The sequence below is a fragment of the Notolepis coatsorum genome, assembly GCF_963971535.1.
Source record: "Notolepis coatsorum genome assembly, chromosome: 18".
NCBI lineage: Eukaryota > Metazoa > Chordata > Actinopteri > Aulopiformes > Paralepididae > Notolepis > Notolepis coatsorum.
In genome coordinates, this window is record NC_140182.1 from 78,302,437 (window position 1) to 78,323,070 (window position 20,634).

Below are 20,634 nucleotides of genomic sequence, written 5' to 3' on the forward strand. Positions count from 1 at the left end.
CTGAGGAATTTGTCTTACTTCTTTCTCAATATTGAAGTTTAAAGCACAGTAGGAGAAATCTGATTTGTAGAATATTTTGAATGCAATCAGCCATACCAGGGGGTAATTATTAACTGTTAAAAAGTCATTTGTGTCTTTTTTTATTGTCGTTTGATAATATCAATGTTTATAATACTTTTCCCCCCACATAGTCGGAACATATTTATAAACGGTTAAATATTAACTGAAGTAATCAGTGCCATCATCTGGATTTTAAAACATCCACAAGTTATTTTGATCATGTAAATCTGCATAATACTTTAATCTGCAGAATTAGGAATTGGCAAAAACCCACAACATTGCTATTCAATAGTCACTGGGAACTATCCAAATACTAACGATATTGGCTTTTTTACCAATACCGATATACCGATATTGTCCAACTCTTAACACTTTAATCGCCATGGGTTAAATTCATAATTTACCATCCCTCGCCAGCTCTATTTGTCTATGGAGAAGTTCCCCTTCTTTGCAGGGCTATAACTTTTTCAATTCTATTGCTACATTGCCATTATTATGGCCCATTCAATGTCCTATATGTATTGTTCAGGGTGTAGCAACGTTAAACTTTTTCATTCACATATTCATACTAAAATATGGTCTAAAGTATAAGTATGTTTTTATCGTTTTCTGCAGCTTTTTTCAGAACGTGATTTATAGCCCTAAATGCATTATATTGATGATCAAATACAGTTTGGTAGGAATCTGTGCGAGATAAAAAGTTTCAACTGGACGTACTTCTAGAAGTTTCTACGCATCATCTGATGTTGACCGGATGGGCGGGGGATCGTTTATAATTCCGTGGGCAGCGTTAGATGATTCATCCAGAGTGGGTCATATGTTCATCAGATCAGTTAGTATAGAATACAAGACGAAAATGGGTTTCTATTATGGGATGTAGAAATGCCCGATCCATTTCCAGGTTGTATAATAGTATATACGTCCAAATAACGTTGTTTATTGAGTTAGGGCGAGCAATCTATTATCCAGTGTTTCAAGATGGAGTCGCGGGAGCTATAGCGAGTGGCCGGACCACATTTGGATGAGTACTACCGGTCCGGTTCAAAGGTTAATATCCGGTTGGCGATCTGCCGATCGGCCACCAGATGGCGCTCTTGAACCGCTAGAGAGTTGAGGAGATCAGCACTGTGTCTCAGGGCTCCGGAAAGGAAATATGATTTCGATGACAGATTTTTGAAATATTGACATCAAAGACGAGTTACGGCGTCTTCGGCAGAATGAGCATGGCTAGGAATGACGTCTTAACTCGTCATCGGCGATCATAGTGTTAATTTCCGATACTGATATCAACCGATAACGATATATGCAGGGTCCCCCCCCCCCCCAAAATGGAATAATTTCAGGTAATTAAGGCCCGGTTTAGACGGAAACGCTAGCAGGTGAATCCGCAAAAATATTTTTTCGGATGTGCCTTTCGTTTATACGGAAACAGTGTTTTTACGGGGTGAAACCGCAAAAAAGTGAGACTACCTTCCAGGGTGGAATTCCTAGAAACTATAAACCTTTGCGCTCTCATCTAAACTGTCAAACCGCATAAAACGATGACGAAAGGGTTGTCAAGGCTCTCGTTGCGTGTACTGCTTACATCACAGGCATGCGCCAGTAGCCTAGAAGCGTAAACAAAGCATGTCTGATTCTATCCATGGCGATCACCTGAAGGCTACATTGGCAGTACTTTTAAATACACAATAATCTGTCCTGCGGCGTGACTGGACCCACTGTCTGTGAGTGACTCTGCTTTGGTCCAATCACATTCCCCACCCACAGTCTGCAAATCAGAGGCAGAGTAGGGCGGGTCTTCACAGCACGTCATGTGACATATGCGCCAATCGTGTGACAGCGGGGCTCAGTCATCTGGAGTCGTTACAGCCTCGTCTGCACGGAGAATTCCATCCCAAAACGATAGTCTAAACGCAAAATTAAAAGTGAAACCGTAAGACGACTTTTGCGGTTTCTGTTCAGACTCTCTCCGTCTAAACGTAGACTAACATTACCGGTACATATCTCTTGTTGTGGAATTAACACAACATTATGCATACTTTTGACAATAAATAAAATCTGAATGTTCTTACTTGCTTGCCTGGGTAAATAAAGGTTATAAAAATGTTAAAAAATAAATAAAATAATTTGAAAACCAATCGATATTTTCCGATCACATTTTAATGCCGATATCGGCCAATAATATCGGTAGGCCGATAATATCGGACATCCCTAATATTAAATTATTGACTCATATTTGCTTTATCTGATTAGCAGCCTATAATAACACCTAAATCGGTGGTCATCGTCATTCGTCACTGTCCTCTTGGCAGGCGATGGGAAAATAGTAGATAGAGAGTAGATCTCGTGCCCAAAAAGGTTGTCCACCCCTGAGTTAAATCAACCCTGGGACGCGTCAACACTTCAGGCAACCAACTTGCGTTCAGCGTTTCTCTGATTGGCCACGACGCCCATGTGACCGCGGCAGAGCGAGAGAGCGGCAGCGCGGAAATAGGCTGCATTCTATTGCCATGCTCTGCGACAAACTCTAACCTTAACCAACTCCGAAAGAATGCCTAAACTTAACCCTAACCAACTCCGAAAGAATGCCTAAACTTAACCCTAACCTTAACCAACTCCGAAAGAATGCCTAAACTTAACCGGCGAAAGAAATATTGCCATGCTCTAAGACAAACTCTAACCTTAACCAACTCAGAAAGAATGCCTAAACTTAACCCTAACCTTAACCAACTCCGAAAGAATGCCTAAACTTAACCGGCGAAAGAAAGACGTTTATATAGAGAGGCGATAAATTAATTAAACGTAAAATTGAAGTGATTCGAACTAGTCACCAACTGGACCGCAGGCCGACTCAGAAAGAATGCCTAAACTTAACCCTAACCTTAACCAACTCCGAAAGAATGCCTAAACTTAACCGGCGAAAGAAAGACGTTTATATAGAGAGGCGATAAATTAATTAAACGTAAAATTGAAGTGATTCGAACTCGTCACCAACTGGACCGCAGGCTCCACAGCAAGCTGGCGAACGAGTTGAGCTAACCGTCGATGTTAAAACAGGGGGGATTGCGTGCGGCAACCTGCGCGCCTCTGCCGCTGCGCTCTGGCGCTGCCCCGTCGCCGCGGGGGCGTGCTAGGCACAAGTTGGTTGCCTGAAGTAATGAAGCCCCTGGGACAGATCACAGCGGAGCACGGTAGGCTTGCGGGAACACTGTAGAAGGCTTGCAGGAGCACGGTAGGCCAGCAGGAGCATGGTAGGCTTGCGGGAGCAAGGTAGGCTTGTGGGAGCACGGTAGGCCTGCGAGAGCACTGTAGGCCTGCGGAAGCACGGTAGGCTTGTGGGAGCACGGTAGGCCTGCGGGAGCATGGTAGGCTTGTGGGGGCACGGTAGATCTGCGGGAGCACGGTAGGCCTGCAGGAGCACAGTAGGCTTGTGGGAGCACGGTAGGACTGCGAGAGCACGGTAGACTTGCGGGAGCACGGTAGGCTTGTGGAAGCACAGTAGGCCTGCAGGAGCACGGTAGGCCTGCAGGAGCACGGTAGGCCTGCAGGAGCACGGTAGACCTGCAGGAGCATGGTAGACCTGCGGGAGTACGGTAGGCCTGCGGGAGCACAGTAGGCCTGTGGGAGCACGGTAGGCCTGTGGGAGCATGGTAGGCCTGTGGGAGCATGGTAGGCCTGTGGGAGCATGGTAGACTTGCAGGAGCACGGTAGGCCTGTGGGAGCATGGTAGGCCTGTGGGAGCATGGTAGACTTGCAGGAGCACGGTAGGCCTGTGGGAGCATGGTAGACTTGCAGGAGCACGGTAGGCCTGCGGGAGCACGGTAGGCCTGCAGGAGGATGGTAGGCTTGCAGGAGCAAGGTAGGCTCGCTGCAGCAACCACTTTGACGTCAAGAGTATAAATTAGACACAAGACAGCACTATAAACATTGACTTCATTTCCCATTACTCACTGCTCTGGCTGCATCAGCAAAGTCAATCTTGAGACGTCCCATAGCTCTGATGATGGCAATGATGGACTGGATGGTGTTGCTGTAGACCACTGCCTTGTACTGCTTACACTCCTCCTCTGAGTAGCCCGCCTCATGGATAATCCTGAACGGTGGAGAGAAGGACCACACTGGTGCATGAGCAGTTTTCATTTCATATAATTTCACTAACTATTTGTCAACGCCAGTCATAAGGCTAATGGTGACAGTATAAGACTTATATCAGCATCCATCTATGGGCAACATTACTGGATTTAGTCATCTTCCTAGTTACGCTGCTGGCCAGTACGACATATATTACTACCATAGTGTCTTTATACGTGCATCACTGTACATCAATACTACAACTCTGTACATACATCCGATTTGCACCATTACTCAGTAGTACTATTACTAATTTATATATTTTATATGCAGTTTAAATTCAGATTCACCCTATCCGTCAATTCTTTCAAGTCTCGGCCTAAAAAATACTGAATCTTCTTAACTCATTCAGAGCCACGCCCATATGACCAAATTAGGGCTTGTATGCCAGCGCTTTAGTCAATGGGAGGACGGGGATATTTGCAAACGCTTAGTTAAACTATATCTTAAATTATGGCTATGGGTCTAATACACCCGTCACTTACCAATGACTTGTTTGCAGCCAAAACGAAAGTTTTCTCATCTGTACATTTCCGTTTTGAATACGAGTATAGTTTGAGATTTCTAGTAATTCCAGAGAAAGACACGATAATAGCCCTTTAGTGGAATACACAAAACACGGTCATTTTTCGGCTGATTTATGAATCGTTTTCAAATAAACGCTAGATTATCGATAGTAGGGGTGGGACGGTTCACAAAATGGACGGTTCGGTTCGTATCACGGCTTTGGGGTCACGGTTTTCGGTTCGGTTCGATATACGTTACTTTGTATACAAAAAAATGTAACACTCAAATCTAAACATGCTTCATTTATTAAAAAAAAAGTTTACAGTGTTACAGTGTTTACAGCCTTAAATAATGTTTGGCACACAAAGACCGAACTGACTGAAAAATATAGGCTACATTTGTCAAAGTATTAACTGGCAGCATACATCAAACTAACACACACACACACTGCTCTGTTCATTCTATTTTTAAAATACGTACATTATCTGTCTACATTTATTTAGACTAACATTATTTAAATATTGAGTGCAACTGTGGTGGCTTACGTAATTCGGTGAGTTGGAACTATCTATGGGTTGGCGGGTCCCCACGGACATTTTAGCGTGTGGCACCTTCAGCTCCGGTAAGCCTCCGGCGTCGTTAGGAGGAGTTCATAACATCAACAAGCAGCACGAAAGCGGCAATAGTCCCGGTTGGAGTTAGTAAAACAGTTGTATGTTAGCCTTCTTGGATGTTGAATAAACGCCTATCATTGTCTTTAAACACCCCGCCTCCAAGACTCTCATTTCCTCCTCTGCTAGCTAGTAGCTACGGTAACATTTCGTTGACTGTATTAGCTGGGGCTAGTGCTACCATAGTTAAAACGTGCGTTGTACAAATTGCTAACGCTATGGCAAGATGTGTGTAGGCCTATGTAATGTTCTGTTCCGTTAGGGGCTCTGCTTGGCATCACACTGCACTCCCTCGCGTACGTGCACGCGCACTGAATAAAATTCCACAAAATATACCTTTAATACCAGTATTAGTCTGACCACACCCCTCATCAGCTTACCTTCATAAGCAGGTGTGTGGTCACCTGCTCTCCTTCTCCCTTTCACCACAAGGAAGTGCCTCGGTAGTACCCCACTTGACGTGTTGTTAGTTGAAAAGAGTTGACTGGTTTACATTGTGCTTAATCTTTTCTTCTCTCACATCTGTTTTACAAGAAAAGGTTGGGTCATAATGTATTCCGCGGAGAGTAGACCCGCTAGACCTACTCTTCACCACCGGTTCTCCATTCCCGCCTCCGTCGTGCGCCTCGGTGCTGGGCTGTTGCCACTCTCGTGGTTGCCGACCCAGCCCGGGAGACTGCCGGTGGATAGTTTGCCTCACCGAAGAGCCGAGGGTTCGGTGCCGTCGCTCCGGCGATGGCCTGATCTCGACTCTGGTTCCTCTGGTTCTGGGGAATCGCCCGTTGGTGAACGGGGGGTTGTTTTGGAGCCAGGGGATTTGCGACGCAAACTTTTCGCGTCTGCTCGCTCGCGTCGCAAGATGGTGGCGTGCAGACGCGAACGGCCTGGGTTTGGGGAGCTGCTGGAGACCAGCGAAGATGCGTCCGGCTCTGGATTTCCAATGGAGACTGAGGACTTCATGGACGAGGCGGACGGATTTTTGTATGAGGGCCCCGTGGAGGAGAGTATCCCTCCTCAGGAGACCCCGGAGGGGGGGGGAAATGGCTCCATGGGGCGCCCTGTTCGAGGATGTAGAGGAACCACCTTGGCCTCATCGGCAGGATGCCCTACTGTCGGCCACATCAGATTGTGGCTCCTTGACCAGTCGCAGCCTGCTGTATGTGAGGGATGCGGGGTCGGTGGAGGAAGGTTTGCAGGGGGAACTGCGGGCCTTGTTTCCCGACCTCATGGCGGTAGCCGCCACCGCAAACGGTGTGCCGCTGCCGCTGCCATTGCCTGCACCTGTCCCTGATGACCTCATAGGCCATCCCTGGCAGCGTCCCCCAGTGAGAGGGGTGGACGTTGTCTACCCATTTTTCCCATCGATGGGGGGCCTATGTTCGTCGGGGTCAGGCGGTGACCAACATCATGGGACTAACTCCTACCTACGTACCAGTTACGCGGGTAGCGGGGTTGGTCAAAGGTATGGGGGAGGGCGTGCCTCGGCTTGACAGTCCGATGGCCGCGCTCCTCTGTCCGGATATGGTGTGGGAACCACTATGCAAGCCGGTCCTCCAGGGGAAATCGGCTAGGCGATTGGCTTATTGGGGTGACCAGTCATTTATCGCTGGTACACAATCGCTGGCTGCGGCGTCTAACATCGCCCACCTGGCTAGATTTGTATCGGGGATAATGACGGGCGGCACGGATCTGACCGAGGTGAAATGCGATCAGATCACCCAGGCTGCGGGAGCTGTCCTGCACCTTTCCCAGGTGCTGGCCATAGCCATGGGGAAAGTGCGCGCCCTGGCCACCCTGGGCCAGCGTCACCTTTGGCTGGAGCAGGCCCGTGTGCCAGAGAAGAAGAGAGCTCCTCTTCTGACGGCCGCCCTCTCCGACGCTGGCCTGTTCGGGAAGGCCCTGCGGTTGATGACCTCAACATGCAGAGAGATGGCAGAGGAGAGGTCCATTCTCCAACCCCATTTTCCGCCTCCCGTCCTTGCCGGTGGAGGCAGAAGGCTTCCGCGACGTCGAGCTGTCTCCGTCGCCGCTACCACTGCCTCCGCTGCTGGCCCTGCCAAGAGGGCCAGGGGACGACATGGCGCTTCGGCCACCGCCGGCCCATCCCAGACCGGAGACGGTAGGGAACGTCGTGTCCAGCAGACTGTAACCTACCGTCCCTCCGGGGCTCCTCGGGGTGGCAAGACTCGAGCGGCGCGAGGTGGCAGACGCCGTTAAGAGTGACTTTTTCCCCTCTGTGTCCCCTCTCCTACACCCTCCCCGGCCCCTCTATGATTTTGTGCCTTGACACGATTTAGTTATTAAATAAAAAAGTTCCCCGATGGAGGGGGACTGTGTTTTGGCCGAACAAACTGTGTTTCTTCAAACAAATCATATGGTGGGGTTGTGTATATATGAATCTGCCCTTTTTTACGTTGTGGGATGAGTTGTGTTGTGTTACGAGGTTAAGCAAGGTCTGCAACGTACACTCGGTAATAGGTTCTATTTAGCTTGATGCTCCACATGCAGTTAGAACTGGTGTTATTCCATTGCTTTAACTAAGTATATGTGTTTCACAATGCTGTGTTGTTTAGTTGCAGTAATACTCGTACGCACACATTTCACGGCTTAGCCGTTTACTCTCGATCAGCGTTTTTTCCTATGTACGACATAGGCAACGGGTATAGGATTCACGCACAGGCGACTTGTGTTTTGTTGTAAAACCTTTTACACATTTTGTGGGTAGCGGACATTGTATTAGCTTCGCTATGCTTTGCTTTCTACCGGAGGTTTTTCAAGATGGCTACGGTTGTTTTTCTGTGTGTAGGGATTATGGGTGTGTTTTCGGGAGGGGGTGTCGAATAAACCCCTCCTTTCCCACTTGATTGGTTTAGGGGATTTTTGATCTCTTCTGCTGAGCCAGTCAGGGCCAAGCCAGTGCTTGGCAAGGGGGGGGGGGGGGTGGGGGGAAGGGGTATTCTACCGACTCCTGTTACATGACAGGATCCGGTAGGTTTTCCCCGCCCGTTGTAGCGGTGTTGCTATGGCGACGCCTTCCATGAGCTGGTGTCTTAAAGATGTCGAGGTTGGGCGTAGGGCTCACAGTTCTGCTGCGCCCGGTTTATGTGTCGAACTTGAGTCAATTGGTCACGTGACTCACAGTTTACATATCTTTTTCTTGACCATAGTCTCATGTGGGAAGGTGTTTCTGGGAGGGTCTGGTCTTACACTCTGATTAAAAAGAGTGACTGGATTGAAATCATGTGAAAAACAGGGTTTTTACTCCCAGCTGTGCAGTTGGGTCGTACGGGTGATGCCTTTTCTTTATTTTTATAAAGAGTTGAATGTGTCTATGATGGATTGGAAATGAGGGTCCCTGATGGAAACAAGACTAACGTCTTTTCTCAGGTCTGCCTCCCCTTAACCTATTGTGTGTATTGCCGTACTGGGTTGTACCCTTTCTGCAGTCTGTTGGGTAAACTTTTTCATTCATTCATTCATGGAGTTGATTGCATCTCGCCCCTCTTGTCGTTTCCCTGGGCGTCTTGGGGATTCAATATGGTGGTCTAAACGGCCTATTGTTGATGTGGGTATGTCCAAACGCACACATAGTGCTAGCTCAGGATGTGCTTTTGGGGCATTGATTGCTTGGGTGAAACAGCGTTTTTATGAAGCAATTGGGATGGGGGTTTTTTCCTCTTCCGACACCCTGTGTGGTTGTCGATGGGTTCCCGTTCATGTCAGGGGATGATGACTGAATGGGTCTGGACATATGGGGAAGGGTCTCACGCCCTAGGGGTGGGCCACCGGGCGCGGTTTATACCGACACGTCTGGGTGGCGCCTTCTTTTTATGTTGGGATCAACACGCATATCTGCCCCTTCTCCTGGGGTTGGCAGGTCGGCGTGATTAGGGCACGGGACTGGTTCTGGTCGCGCTGGTCCAGATCAGTTGCACCCGTTGTCCGCTGGGGATGCAGATCTGCTGTTCTGGTACCCTGAGGGACTTGGGTTTTTTTCAGGGGGAAAAATGCTGGGTCGGTCCGGGTGTCACAGGGTTGAGCGTTATGGAACCCTTGTTAGGTGCGTTGTATTCTGCACTGTCGTAATGGCTTACGGCCGTGCCGACCTGTACGCGCCCGATCTCGGCCGCTGTGCGGGTTGGTCTTGGTTGGTACTTGGTTGGGTGACCTCCTGGGAATACCGAGTGCGGGGTGCTGGGGCTGGTCTTCCATTTTTGCGCTCTTCTCTTGCGCTTGGCGCCGAGGGGCCTGTTGGGGTGGTTTTAACCTCCTCGGGGGACCCTGTGCCCCCCGTATCACCGGGCCCGGTCCGGGGTAATGTTCGTTGACCCGTAGGCCCGGGATAGCCCTGTTGGAAACCAGAACGCGGGCTGCGGCGGTGCCGCAGGTGTGTTTTGGGGTTTCTTTTCCTGAGGGGTTATGGGACCAACCATTGCATGGGGTAATGCCTAGGTGGTTGGTTCTCTGGTGTGTTGCTGCAGTGTCAACTCCCGGTTCTCCGGTTGAGGGTGCCCCTGCACGTTCATGACGTCTGCCGATCGTATGGGCCTTTTCTGTAGGCAGCTGTCAGGATGGCCGGTGGTCTAAGGAGCCAGACTCAAGGTGAACCTTCCATGGCAATGGGGCTTCTGGTCTCTGATTAGAGGCATGGGTTGAATCCCACTTCTGACATGCTGTTTAAAGGCTTGGTTATGCGACAACGCCAGCATACGCCCCTTCCGCCGGGGCGGCTGTGTTCAGCTGTCCTTCTGGCGCCTGCCTCGTCCGCAGTCTCCAGGCTTGGGTTGACGGCCTGTTGCCTGGTCCTTTTTCCCAGTGCACTGCCTGCTTCCGTTGGTAACTCCTGTGTGTTGCGACCATGCTGTCTGCCTTTTGCAGGGCCTGTGTTCCAGGCGGTGTACTGTTGGGGAGGACAGGGCCCGCTCGGCTGAGGGGCCTTTGTCCGAATACGCTGGCGATGTGGGGGGCGGGGTCACTAGGTGCCCACCTGGTGGGGTCTTGATGCTGGCATCATGGACTTCTCCGGGCCCCCATTCCAGGGAGTCCAGTGCTTTTGGTGGGTCTGGGTCTTCCTTCGCGCTCCGCTGCTACGGCCTTGCCACGGGGTTGGGTTTGCCCTTGATCCCGTGATTCTGGGGGCAGTAACGAGGTTGTTTCCTACATTCGTTCCCGGGTGGCATGCGGGTTGTGCGTGGGTGTAGTCGTGGGGTCAAGCCACGGTCTGCTCACCCTGTGCGTTGAGTTGCTTGAGTGTAGGCCTGCCACGATAACACATTTTGCTGGGCGATTAATTGCCCCCGAAAATATCGCGATAAGCGATATTATTGCGACCGGTTAGAGAATTTTTTTTGAGAAATTTATTTCCCAAAACTTTTATTTTGAAGCCCACCGCTCCGTCTTTTCCGGTTTTAGACTTTTATTTTGAAGCCCACCGACCGGACCGGAAGTATTGTTGCGATTATCCTAAGCAGAACATATGAGCCGACAACATGTCTCGTCCGGTTGTTTTTGAGCTAATAACAAATGTTGAGATTGTTGGTGAACAACTAACTTTAGGTTAGTTTTAACGTTAGCTACTAACGTTAGATGCAGCTACTACAGGCAATCAACGATGAGGAGGAAGCGTCAAAGCAGTATATAATAGAATAGCTGTGGTGCGTAGGCACTGCAGCACGACTCGAAACTACCGGAGTGTTATAATAAATTAATTCATGTTTAACTTGTCCCCGTGTCCAGTCCTTTGACCAGCCCCACCCGTTCATTGTAAACAATGATGCATGTAATTGTATTAACGTTATTCTGTGTTGTACTTGTAGCTATGCTATACGTTGTATTTCGTTTGTTAGCTAATGTTGTTAGCATGGAATGAGAATCAAAGCTCTATCTTTCATCTTTATTTAGCAGTCCAGTTTCTCCGGGCAGTAGCGAGTAACTACTTGGGTCTAAAAATAGCTAACGTTACACTACAAATAATGCTACTTGGTTAAAAGGAGCCACACTATTGAGAAATGTAGTTAAGCTGTGGCGTTGCCCCACGGGGCTCCCGTGCTGTACTCTAGTAACGTCAGCGACCCGCCTCCCAACACGGACAGTGACTGACAAGCGGCACTGGTTCCGCCTCATTAAAACAAACGCGCAAATAGCAATTAATCGCGCCCGTCAAAATCATTGCATTCATTTTAATTATCGCAGCAATTAATCGATTTATTGCTTATCGCGGCAGGCCTACTTGAGTGCCTCTTCGCACGGTCGGGTCCGTCGCCCTCCCGTGAAGCCCCTAATAGGGGGGATGCCCTCCATTAGGGGGGGTCGGCCCTCCCTGTTCTGATGGTTGTGGGGGGCTGTCAGCGGGGTGTATTTGTCAGCCAGCGGCTCCGCTTGGCCTCCCTTTGTGCAGTGTGATGCCAAGCAGAGCCCCTAACGGAACAGAACGTTAGGTTATGGCTATAACCAAGTTCTGTTAGTTAGGGGTGACGCTTGGCATCAGACGGCCGCTGCAGCCCTTGACCTCACCTTGTGGTGAAAGCTTGGGTAGGAGGAGAGCAGGTGACCACACACCTGCTTATGAAGGTAAGCTGATGAGGGGTGTGGTCAGACTAATACTGGTATTAAAGGTATATTTTGTGGAATTTTATTCAGTGCACGTGCACGTACGCGAGGGAGTGCAGTGTGATGCCAAGCGTCACCCCTAACTAACAGAACTTGGTTATAGCCATAACCTAACGTTAATGGCTATGTTTTTAAAGTCGTAATGAAGATTGATTTATATTGTGCTTGCCATTTTTACACAAACTGACTAGCACCTGGCTGCAGTGCTGCTGCTGCTGCCAGTGCTCACCTCTCCCGGCTCCGCCAAATGATTTTTTTTATTTGCACGTCATCTGAACCGTACGATACACAGACGCCCCGAACCGTGTGGGGGTCGTACCGTACGGTACACGGTTCGAATGAGTACCGTCCCACCCCTAATCGATAGTATATGTCCTCATGTACGAAGAGAAGCGGGGTCTGAAAAATTGCTTCTCCGTACTTTGGTCGGCGCGAACCTCACACACACACACGCTCCGATGGCGGAGAAAGGAACATCCGATTACCCCAAGATTCGTAACATAAAGGCCTTACCTCACATCTGATGTCATGCAAAAAGATTAATCCAATTCCTGATTGCCATTCCAAATATCGAATCGCGTCCATTGATCCAATGGTATAGTCCAAAACACATAATCCATGATGCTCCCAGTGGGGGGACTCAATGCAATAGTATCCACTATCCAGCTGCATGCCCGAGAAGTAAAACCTGGACTGGACTTTTTTGATGCAGTCCCAGCCAATCCAATAATGTGCAATACCGTCCGGGAGACGATAGGTGGCGGTATTTGCCCTTTGCGAGCTCAGACCCATTCCCAATGATAACGTCAGGCTGGATGGATGAAAAATTAATGGATATCGCTAATAAAATAAATAAATAACGATTAAAACCCCGACTATACTCATGATTGGCACGCAAGCGATGGCGAGTTAACCCGACTATACTTGTGGTTGGCACTGAATGGGTTAATGGGTTGTTGTGCTGCTTGTATAGTGTATATGTCTCTTGTATATGACTGCTTGCCTTGTACCGTATTTTAATGTATTATAATTCGTTTTAAGGCCTTGTACAGCACTTTGGTGAACTCTGTTGTTTTTAAACATTCTTTAAAAATAAAATTGTCTCGACTTCACTTAACTAAATCACCTGTACATTGTATGTTACTATTGCACTTTACTGTTACTTTACATTTGCACTCTGGTTGGATGGCAAACTTATTTTCGTTGTACTATAATTAAATAAATTGTCTAATAATAATAAATCAAATCTAAAAATCAAATACCCAAAAGGTAAAGACAAGAGGTAGTGAGCGCACACACACACTAGTCACTCACTACAGTGTTGACTAATCTCAATTTCACCAGTTTAATTTGACCATGACACCTAACTAGGGATGGGTACCAAATCCAGTACTTTTAAGGGTATCGACCGAATCACGTCGGTCGTCGGTACTACCGAGTACCGATTCAAGCAAGATCCACCGGTGCCACATTTCGGTAAAAAAAAGTGTGTCCGATGACGTCAAAGTTTTGTTTACCGACGTCAACGTTCACACTCACAATACATGCACAATATGATACCTAGGATTTGACTTGATTCAGCAACAAAGCAGTCGGGGCAATGGCAAGCCGAAAACGGTCGCAAGTGTGGTTACATTTTACAAAGCTAGATGCAGACAACGCTCGCTGCAATATTATATATATATATATATTAACAAATTGTTCTAAATAAATAATAATGATAATAAATCGTACCGGTATCAATTCACAGGTACCGGTATCGGTTCAAATGTGAAGGGTACCCAACCCTACACCTAACACGCTAGCTTGAGACAAGCAGCCTTCAGCAGAGTATAATACTTTTACACTCACTTCATCTGTTTCACAATTGTACTCTTGCCAGACTCTCCAGCACCTGAAACAGAGTGAGAAGAGAGAAAATGAGACGGATAATAAAAACGACGTCACATTCAAGCCCATCAGTTGAGGAATCATCAAGCAATCAACAACTGGGTGTAACCCTTTCACTGCCACACTAAAGGTTAACCCTTTCACTACCACACTACAGAAGTTTACACTCACGCCGGGGAAGGAACCAAAATGTTAAGTCTCTCACTGATGGACAGATAAATACATGGCAATCGCTTCTATTTCATGAGAATGTTATTAATGTTTAAAGCAACGCATAACATCACAATCTGTCACAGAATGTGGTGAAGGAGTGTCTTACGGCAGAGTTATTCGGCCTTAGCAGCGAACGCAATTGGATTACTCAACTGGATGCTCCCGTCAATGAGATTACACACAGTTTACGCATCTCAGCAGGTTAGTGGCTGTAGCTAGGTTCACGTTTAAGTTCCCAACTGCATCTCACTCAGGCTGTGAAGAGTTGTGAAGAGTACAATATCTGATGACGACTGATGTCATATCAGGCTACAGTGTTTCCCACAGGATTTTGTGAGACTGTGGTGGGTAGGAAGGAAAAAAATTGGTACATTTTAAAGTTAAATGCATCAATCTGGTGCACTTTGAGAGCAAAATAAAGAGGCTAGATCTACGATGAACTTTGTGCTCAAAACACAAAATCGACTAGAGCATACATTTGAGACATCAAAGAAATGAAGCAAAAGTGGTTACCCGTGTTGAACTGCTTTATTTTTTAGAAAATAAAAAAAATATACTGGATTACTATTACGACTACTACCAATACTACTGATACATCCCTATTGGCAAACTTTATATTTAAACATATTTATAATTAAAAAAATAAAATTTAAATAATTATAATGCCACCACAGTCTAGGTAATTAATGGGAAACACTGGGCTATATCATCCTCATCATAGCCACAACTAAAGTTAGACAACTATGAGCCATCAGCATACAGTAATGCTGACCTGTACAAATGGCATGCACACAGTATTTACAGGGTTACGGTATCTGCAGGTTTCAACAAGTGAAATCTAAGACTTTTTGATACCACTGACTTAGTGGACAGTTTAATACCAATTTCACAACCATACTAGTCCCGGTTCGATTCCCGCTCCTCCCAGGGCAGCATGTCGAAGTGTCCTTGAGCAAGACACTTAACCCCCTAACTGCTCCCGATGAGCAGGTTGGCACCAGCAAAAAAATTAGATTAAAACACATAGGGACACTGAACTGGCGGCTGCACACCCATTTAAATTCTCACACGTTCCATACAAGCTCTCGCCAGACGCACCAAGCTCTCGGTAGCCCTGCAAAAAAACAACGACTTGAATACAAAAATATTTATTTAATATTATTTCATCTCCCAACAGCTGGGCTGCCCCCCCCCCCCCCCCCCCCCAAAATCGAATACCTGTGCAAATGAGATTTAACTTTCGTCATACCTGTTAAGGCCTTAAATTGAGAATTATGAATTTAATACATTTAATTTCAATACCCGGCAGATACCCTGATTTAAAGGAATTGGAATCAGCTGAAGGCCCAACACCTGTAACACCTACTAGTATTTCACACCCTGCACCATCTTCCTCTGAGACACAGGCGTGTTTTCACCTGAACACACATCATTTTAATTACCTTCCCTCTATTGGGGCCTCAGCCTCCCCAGAGAAGAAAGACGTTCTCCAACTCTCTGTTCAGTTGACAAAACAGGCACACACCACACACACACAGAACCAATATCAGTGAACATTCAGAACCTAATTTAATTAGTGAACAGATGCTCTCACAGTCTCTACGAGACTGCAGGACCTAACGGACAGCTATGACGGACAGACTGCAAAAAAAGGATAGTTCTGGCCCATCGGTATGACAATGGGTCAGATGGCCTGACTGGCCCTGGGGATAGGCATTTCCCTAAGAGCCCATAGGAAACAGATATCTCTGCAGAGAACAATAAACACTGAGCCTGCATTCTCCCGTACAGCCGTACTACACAGACGGCTCCACATTAAAAAAACAGAAAATCTATATCCATTTGCGGTGTGTGTACTGTACACAGACGGTCCTGATATCCTCCCACTCTAAACACTCAACACGAGATAATGGCATCTGAAAAACACCCCCAGCAGAATCCCTGGCATAGAGAAAAATAGTCATCAGTATGAGACACTGCACACACACCAGCATGCATGAACGCATGCACCTACACAATCACGTGCACACCACACATTATAAATATAGGTGTGTATGTTATGCGTGTGTTAAGGCATAGTAATACCAGTGGGAGGTCATTATACCTTACTGTTGTGGCTGAGCAGATCGGCGACACAGATCTGTGCCAGAGCTAAAGTAGCCTTGTGCAGGTAAGAGCTCGACAGCTACAGTGTCAGAGAACAAGATCAGCTGAACTAACGCTGCACAGCCCAAGCAAACAACCAATGTGGTTCACTCACAGCGACCTACTGTCCATCTATGCTGCAGTTGCCCAGTGGTGGTAATGTTAGCCAGGCTATATAGTTTGCCAAGCATAGTGACAGTTCTACTGGCGTGTGACAAAAACAGAGGAACGTATGTGTCATCTGCAGTTGGCTGGCCACTGACAGTTTCTTGAGAAGACAACTCAATGTTTGCTTCAAGACATAACGCAATATAGCAATATCCACCCAGAACAGTCACATTCGCCAAATGTGACTAAAACCATGGGTAACACTAACGTTACACTCCTTTGTAGTAATGTGAATTGCCAGGCAAGCCTAGTCGATGAGCACAGGCATAGCTAACAACAGTGTCACTCCCATGTTTGGGCCAGCCTCGCACACACCATTTACTTATATAAAATGTACAAAAAATATATAATACAACATGGAAAAGTGGGCCTTTCATTAGAACTGCATCATACGAAATGGGTTAATAGGAAATACATCTGATATAACGTCGAACGTATCAGATAAAGTTGTAATAAAGAGACTCCCAATAGCCAAGACAACTTGCTCTAGCTAGCATTAGCTACCAGGCAACCATTGCTCGTTAGCTTAGCTCATTTGAATTAGCTGAGCGGATTACCAGGAGTTAATTGGGTTGGCTATCGTTAGCTGCTTAGGCGACTTACTTACACACTTTCTGAGCTGGCTAACCAGCTAATACAGGCTATAGCCAGGTCAATTAGCCAGCTAACGCTAGCGAGGAAAAATAAGCTGAACTCCAGCGCCAACTTTTCACCACATTCCAACTCTTAGCTACAGTTGGTCGTTTCCAGGTTAGGCTTTTTCACCCTAACACGATAAACACCTAATGTTTGGAACCCGGGGCGATTAAGTTAGCTATAATTGGCCCACTTGACGCTACACTACCAGTCGATTGGGGGAAGATAGATTCCCCTTCTTCCAGTAAATAGACAGAGTCGCCCTCATCTCGCTCACCGAGCAGCAGCAGCTTGACCTCCCTGGCAGCCTTCTCTCCATCGTCCCGGAGGTTCCTGTCGATCATCTTGCTGCGCTCCTGCGCCGCCTTGTCGTCGGTGCTCAGGGTACACCCCATCTTCTTCTAGCCGATGATCTCCCGAAATGACAACAACAACAACAAAAAGATGAAATGTAACTTAGCTACGCGGTGCCAACTACATGCAACAGCTATCAAACTAGCATCCGGCTAATAGGTGGAGACCGTCTCCGGAGACTTGAGAGATTCAAACACGCCCTTGTTGAAGCTCCGTCGCTTCACGGCACGTCGGCAATACTGGACTAATTCTCTCTAGACTGGAAATGTTAGTAATGTTACTTTCGCTACTCTACGCGAAGTATAGTCGTCAATAATGTGTGGCTCGTTTCCACCTTGTACCGTTAAGAATTTCAACTGGAGAATCGGATAGACGGCATCTCCATTTGTGGAAGGGGTTTCTAGTTTGCGTTTTTTCTCTCTCTAGAAAGGGTCATTTCCTGTTCTTTACACATAGCTGTCATCTGCGCATGTGCGGTAGAGCAACACGGGTTGTTGAAAAGAAAGCAACTTTTTTTTTATCTGACAGGGTTAAGCAATTTCATCGCCTTCTTTCCTCAATAACTGAGATACCAGTAAGGCTTGCAAAACATTTAGCTACTATTTCATCCTCCGCTGTAGGGCCATGCAATAAGCAACATAGCCCACTGATCTGTCACTGAATCGATAACAAATTATGTATTCTATTTTCTGGCATTCATGGTCTAATCAATAGTTTCATTATATCAGACATTTTCTAAGGCAATTATGATAAATTGATAGACTGTCTTGTAAAATGGATTAGGCTACAGGACAGTAGGCAACGTGAGCTAGGCTTGTATCAGTTTGTATTTGTATCGACTTGTGTACCTACAACTATATAGTATTGTATATTAGTACACTGCATAGTATATTGTATATTATATGGTAACTCAGTTATGTCTATTCTGCATCGAACATTGTACATATGTCTATACTGAACACTGTGACCTAATTTTTTACTTCTAATTTACATGCTATACTATGTTATTTTATTTCATACTTATCTTGTCTTGCACAGTCTCTGGAGCGTAACAGTAAGAAGCATTTTGTATAAAAGTATTCTGTACTTCTGTATGACAAAGAAACTTGAAACTTGAACTACAAGTCGATACAAATACAAACTGATACAAGCCTCACACAGCTCACGTTGCCTACTCATCACTAATGCTTTTCTATTCCTTTGCCTTTGACATACTGATGTAACAATTATTTTACATTTAGTCATTTAGCTGACGCTTTTATCCAAAGCGACTTAAAAGTTTTGTACAACAAGTCAGCTGCAGGAAGGGTACAACCCTATCAGCTGAGTAACAATGTTCAAACTCAGCAATACCAACGGCTTCTCTGTTACAGTGGGTGACAATATATCACAAAACAAACTGGTCAGACTACTGCTTGACCTTACTCCTAAAACCCACCTCACCCCTGCCCACTTTGACAACCTAGGATGGCTTAGAGTAGACGACCAAGAGACCAGAGACACGACCAAGGTACCCATGTACATGTCAAAATACTTCCCAAAGGTCAGTGAATACCACGATCACAACACCAGAGGGAGCTCCACAAATCATGTTAAACCCAGATTCGGCTCAAACGAGGGACTAAACACGTTTCGCAATTATGCCACATCAATGTGGAACGCCCTACCCAAAGCTGTAAAGGAATGTGAATCACTACCCACTTTCAAAACCACTCTCAAAGAACACCTACGGGGGACTGCAATTCGAAACTGGCCCCTGTAAATGTCCTAACCCAACCCCCTCCAATGTACAGTAAATTACCAAGTATGGTTTTGTCAATATTCCAATGTACAGTTTTGCTTGTACAGTTGTACAGTGTCCCCCACCCACCCCTCCTACCCAACCCACCCAACCACCTCCAATGTACAGTCCCCCCCCCCACCCACCCACCCCACCTACCCAACCTCCTCCAATGTACAGTTTCTACATCAAATGTATATACTCTCTTTTCTAGACTCTTTTTGTATCACAAACAGTACTGTATTTGCAAATCTGGTATGTCATAAATGTATAGATGTAGTACTGTCTATCTGTATGTCGTGTATGTCATATTATGTTATGATGAATTGAAAATGGGGGACCCTGATGTAAACAAGACTAAAGTCTTTCTCTGGTCTGCATCCCCTTAACAATTGTGTGTATTGAGCTGTACTGTATTGTACCCATTCTGCAATCTGTTAATAAAATGTTCAATCAATCAATCAATCAATCAATCAAGTAAGGGAGTTGAAAGTAAAACCTGTGGTCAGTCTTTCACTCATTGCCACATCCAGACATTCAAATTCAAGTGCCTGAGTATGTATCTGCCTGAACACCACAGCCTGAGTGCCTGAAAGGATGCAGTAGAAATGAATAGAGCAGTCTTTCTCCATTTCTAAATAGTAGGCCTATATGTGAAGTTTAAATCAATGACTGTGCAATACATTTACTTGTCACAACTTATGCTTGCATATATGTATGTTAAAATATCTTTGTTAAAATTGTAGTGCCACATTGACTAATAGTCTTTACAACTACTGGTATATGTTATTGCTGATATGGTGTGACCTTGTATATTATTTTCTTTATAAATCCTCTTTAGATGTTAGAATGGTGTTTTAGTCAGATGTTAGCATGGTGTTTTAGTCAGATGTTAGCATGGTGTTTTAGTCGGATGTTAGCATGGTGTTTTAGTCAGATGTTAGCATGGTGTTTTAGTCGGATGTTAGCATGGTGTTTTAGTCAGATGTTAGCATGGTGTTTTAGTCAGATGTTAGCATGGTGTTTTAGTCAGATGTTAGCATGGTGTTTTAGTCAGATGTTAGCATGATGTTTTAGTCAGATGTTAGCATGGTGTTTTAGTCGGATGTTAGCATGGTGTTTTAGTCGGATGTTAGCATGGTGTTTTAGTCAGATGTTAGCATGGTGTTTTAGTCAGATGTTAGCATGGTGTTTTAGTCAGATGTTAGCATGGTGTTTTAGTCAGATGTTAGCATGGTGTTTTAGTCAGATGTTAGCATGGTGATTTAGTCAGATGTTAGCATGGTGTTTTAGTCGGATGTTAGCATGGTGTTTTAGTCGGATGTTAGCATGGTGTTTTAGTCAGATGTTAGCATGGTGTTTTAGTCGGATGTTAGCATGGTGTTTTAGTCAGATGTTAGCATGGTGTTTTAGTCAGATGTTAGCATGGTGTTTTAGTCAGATGTTAGCATGGTGTTTTAGTCGGATGTT

The 20,634-nt window shown here is 46.1% G+C and overlaps 1 protein-coding gene across 1 annotated transcript in view; it reads right to left on the minus strand.

The window, feature by feature from the left end:
* Positions 1-17,808, minus strand: part of LOC311245574 (guanine nucleotide-binding protein G(i) subunit alpha-1) — a 70,381-nt gene extending 52,573 nt beyond the window's left edge. Inside the window, exons 1-3 of the mRNA XM_084335467.1 lie at positions 17,308-17,808; positions 13,830-13,872; positions 4,012-4,153 (exon numbers count right to left, since the gene is read on the minus strand). Coding sequence (XP_084191593.1) covers positions 4,012-4,153; positions 13,830-13,872; positions 17,308-17,425 — 303 coding nt within the window. The 5' untranslated portion in view covers positions 17,426-17,808. The remainder of the gene's footprint in view (positions 1-4,011; positions 4,154-13,829; positions 13,873-17,307) is intronic.
* Positions 17,809-20,634: the final 2,826 nt, after the last annotated feature.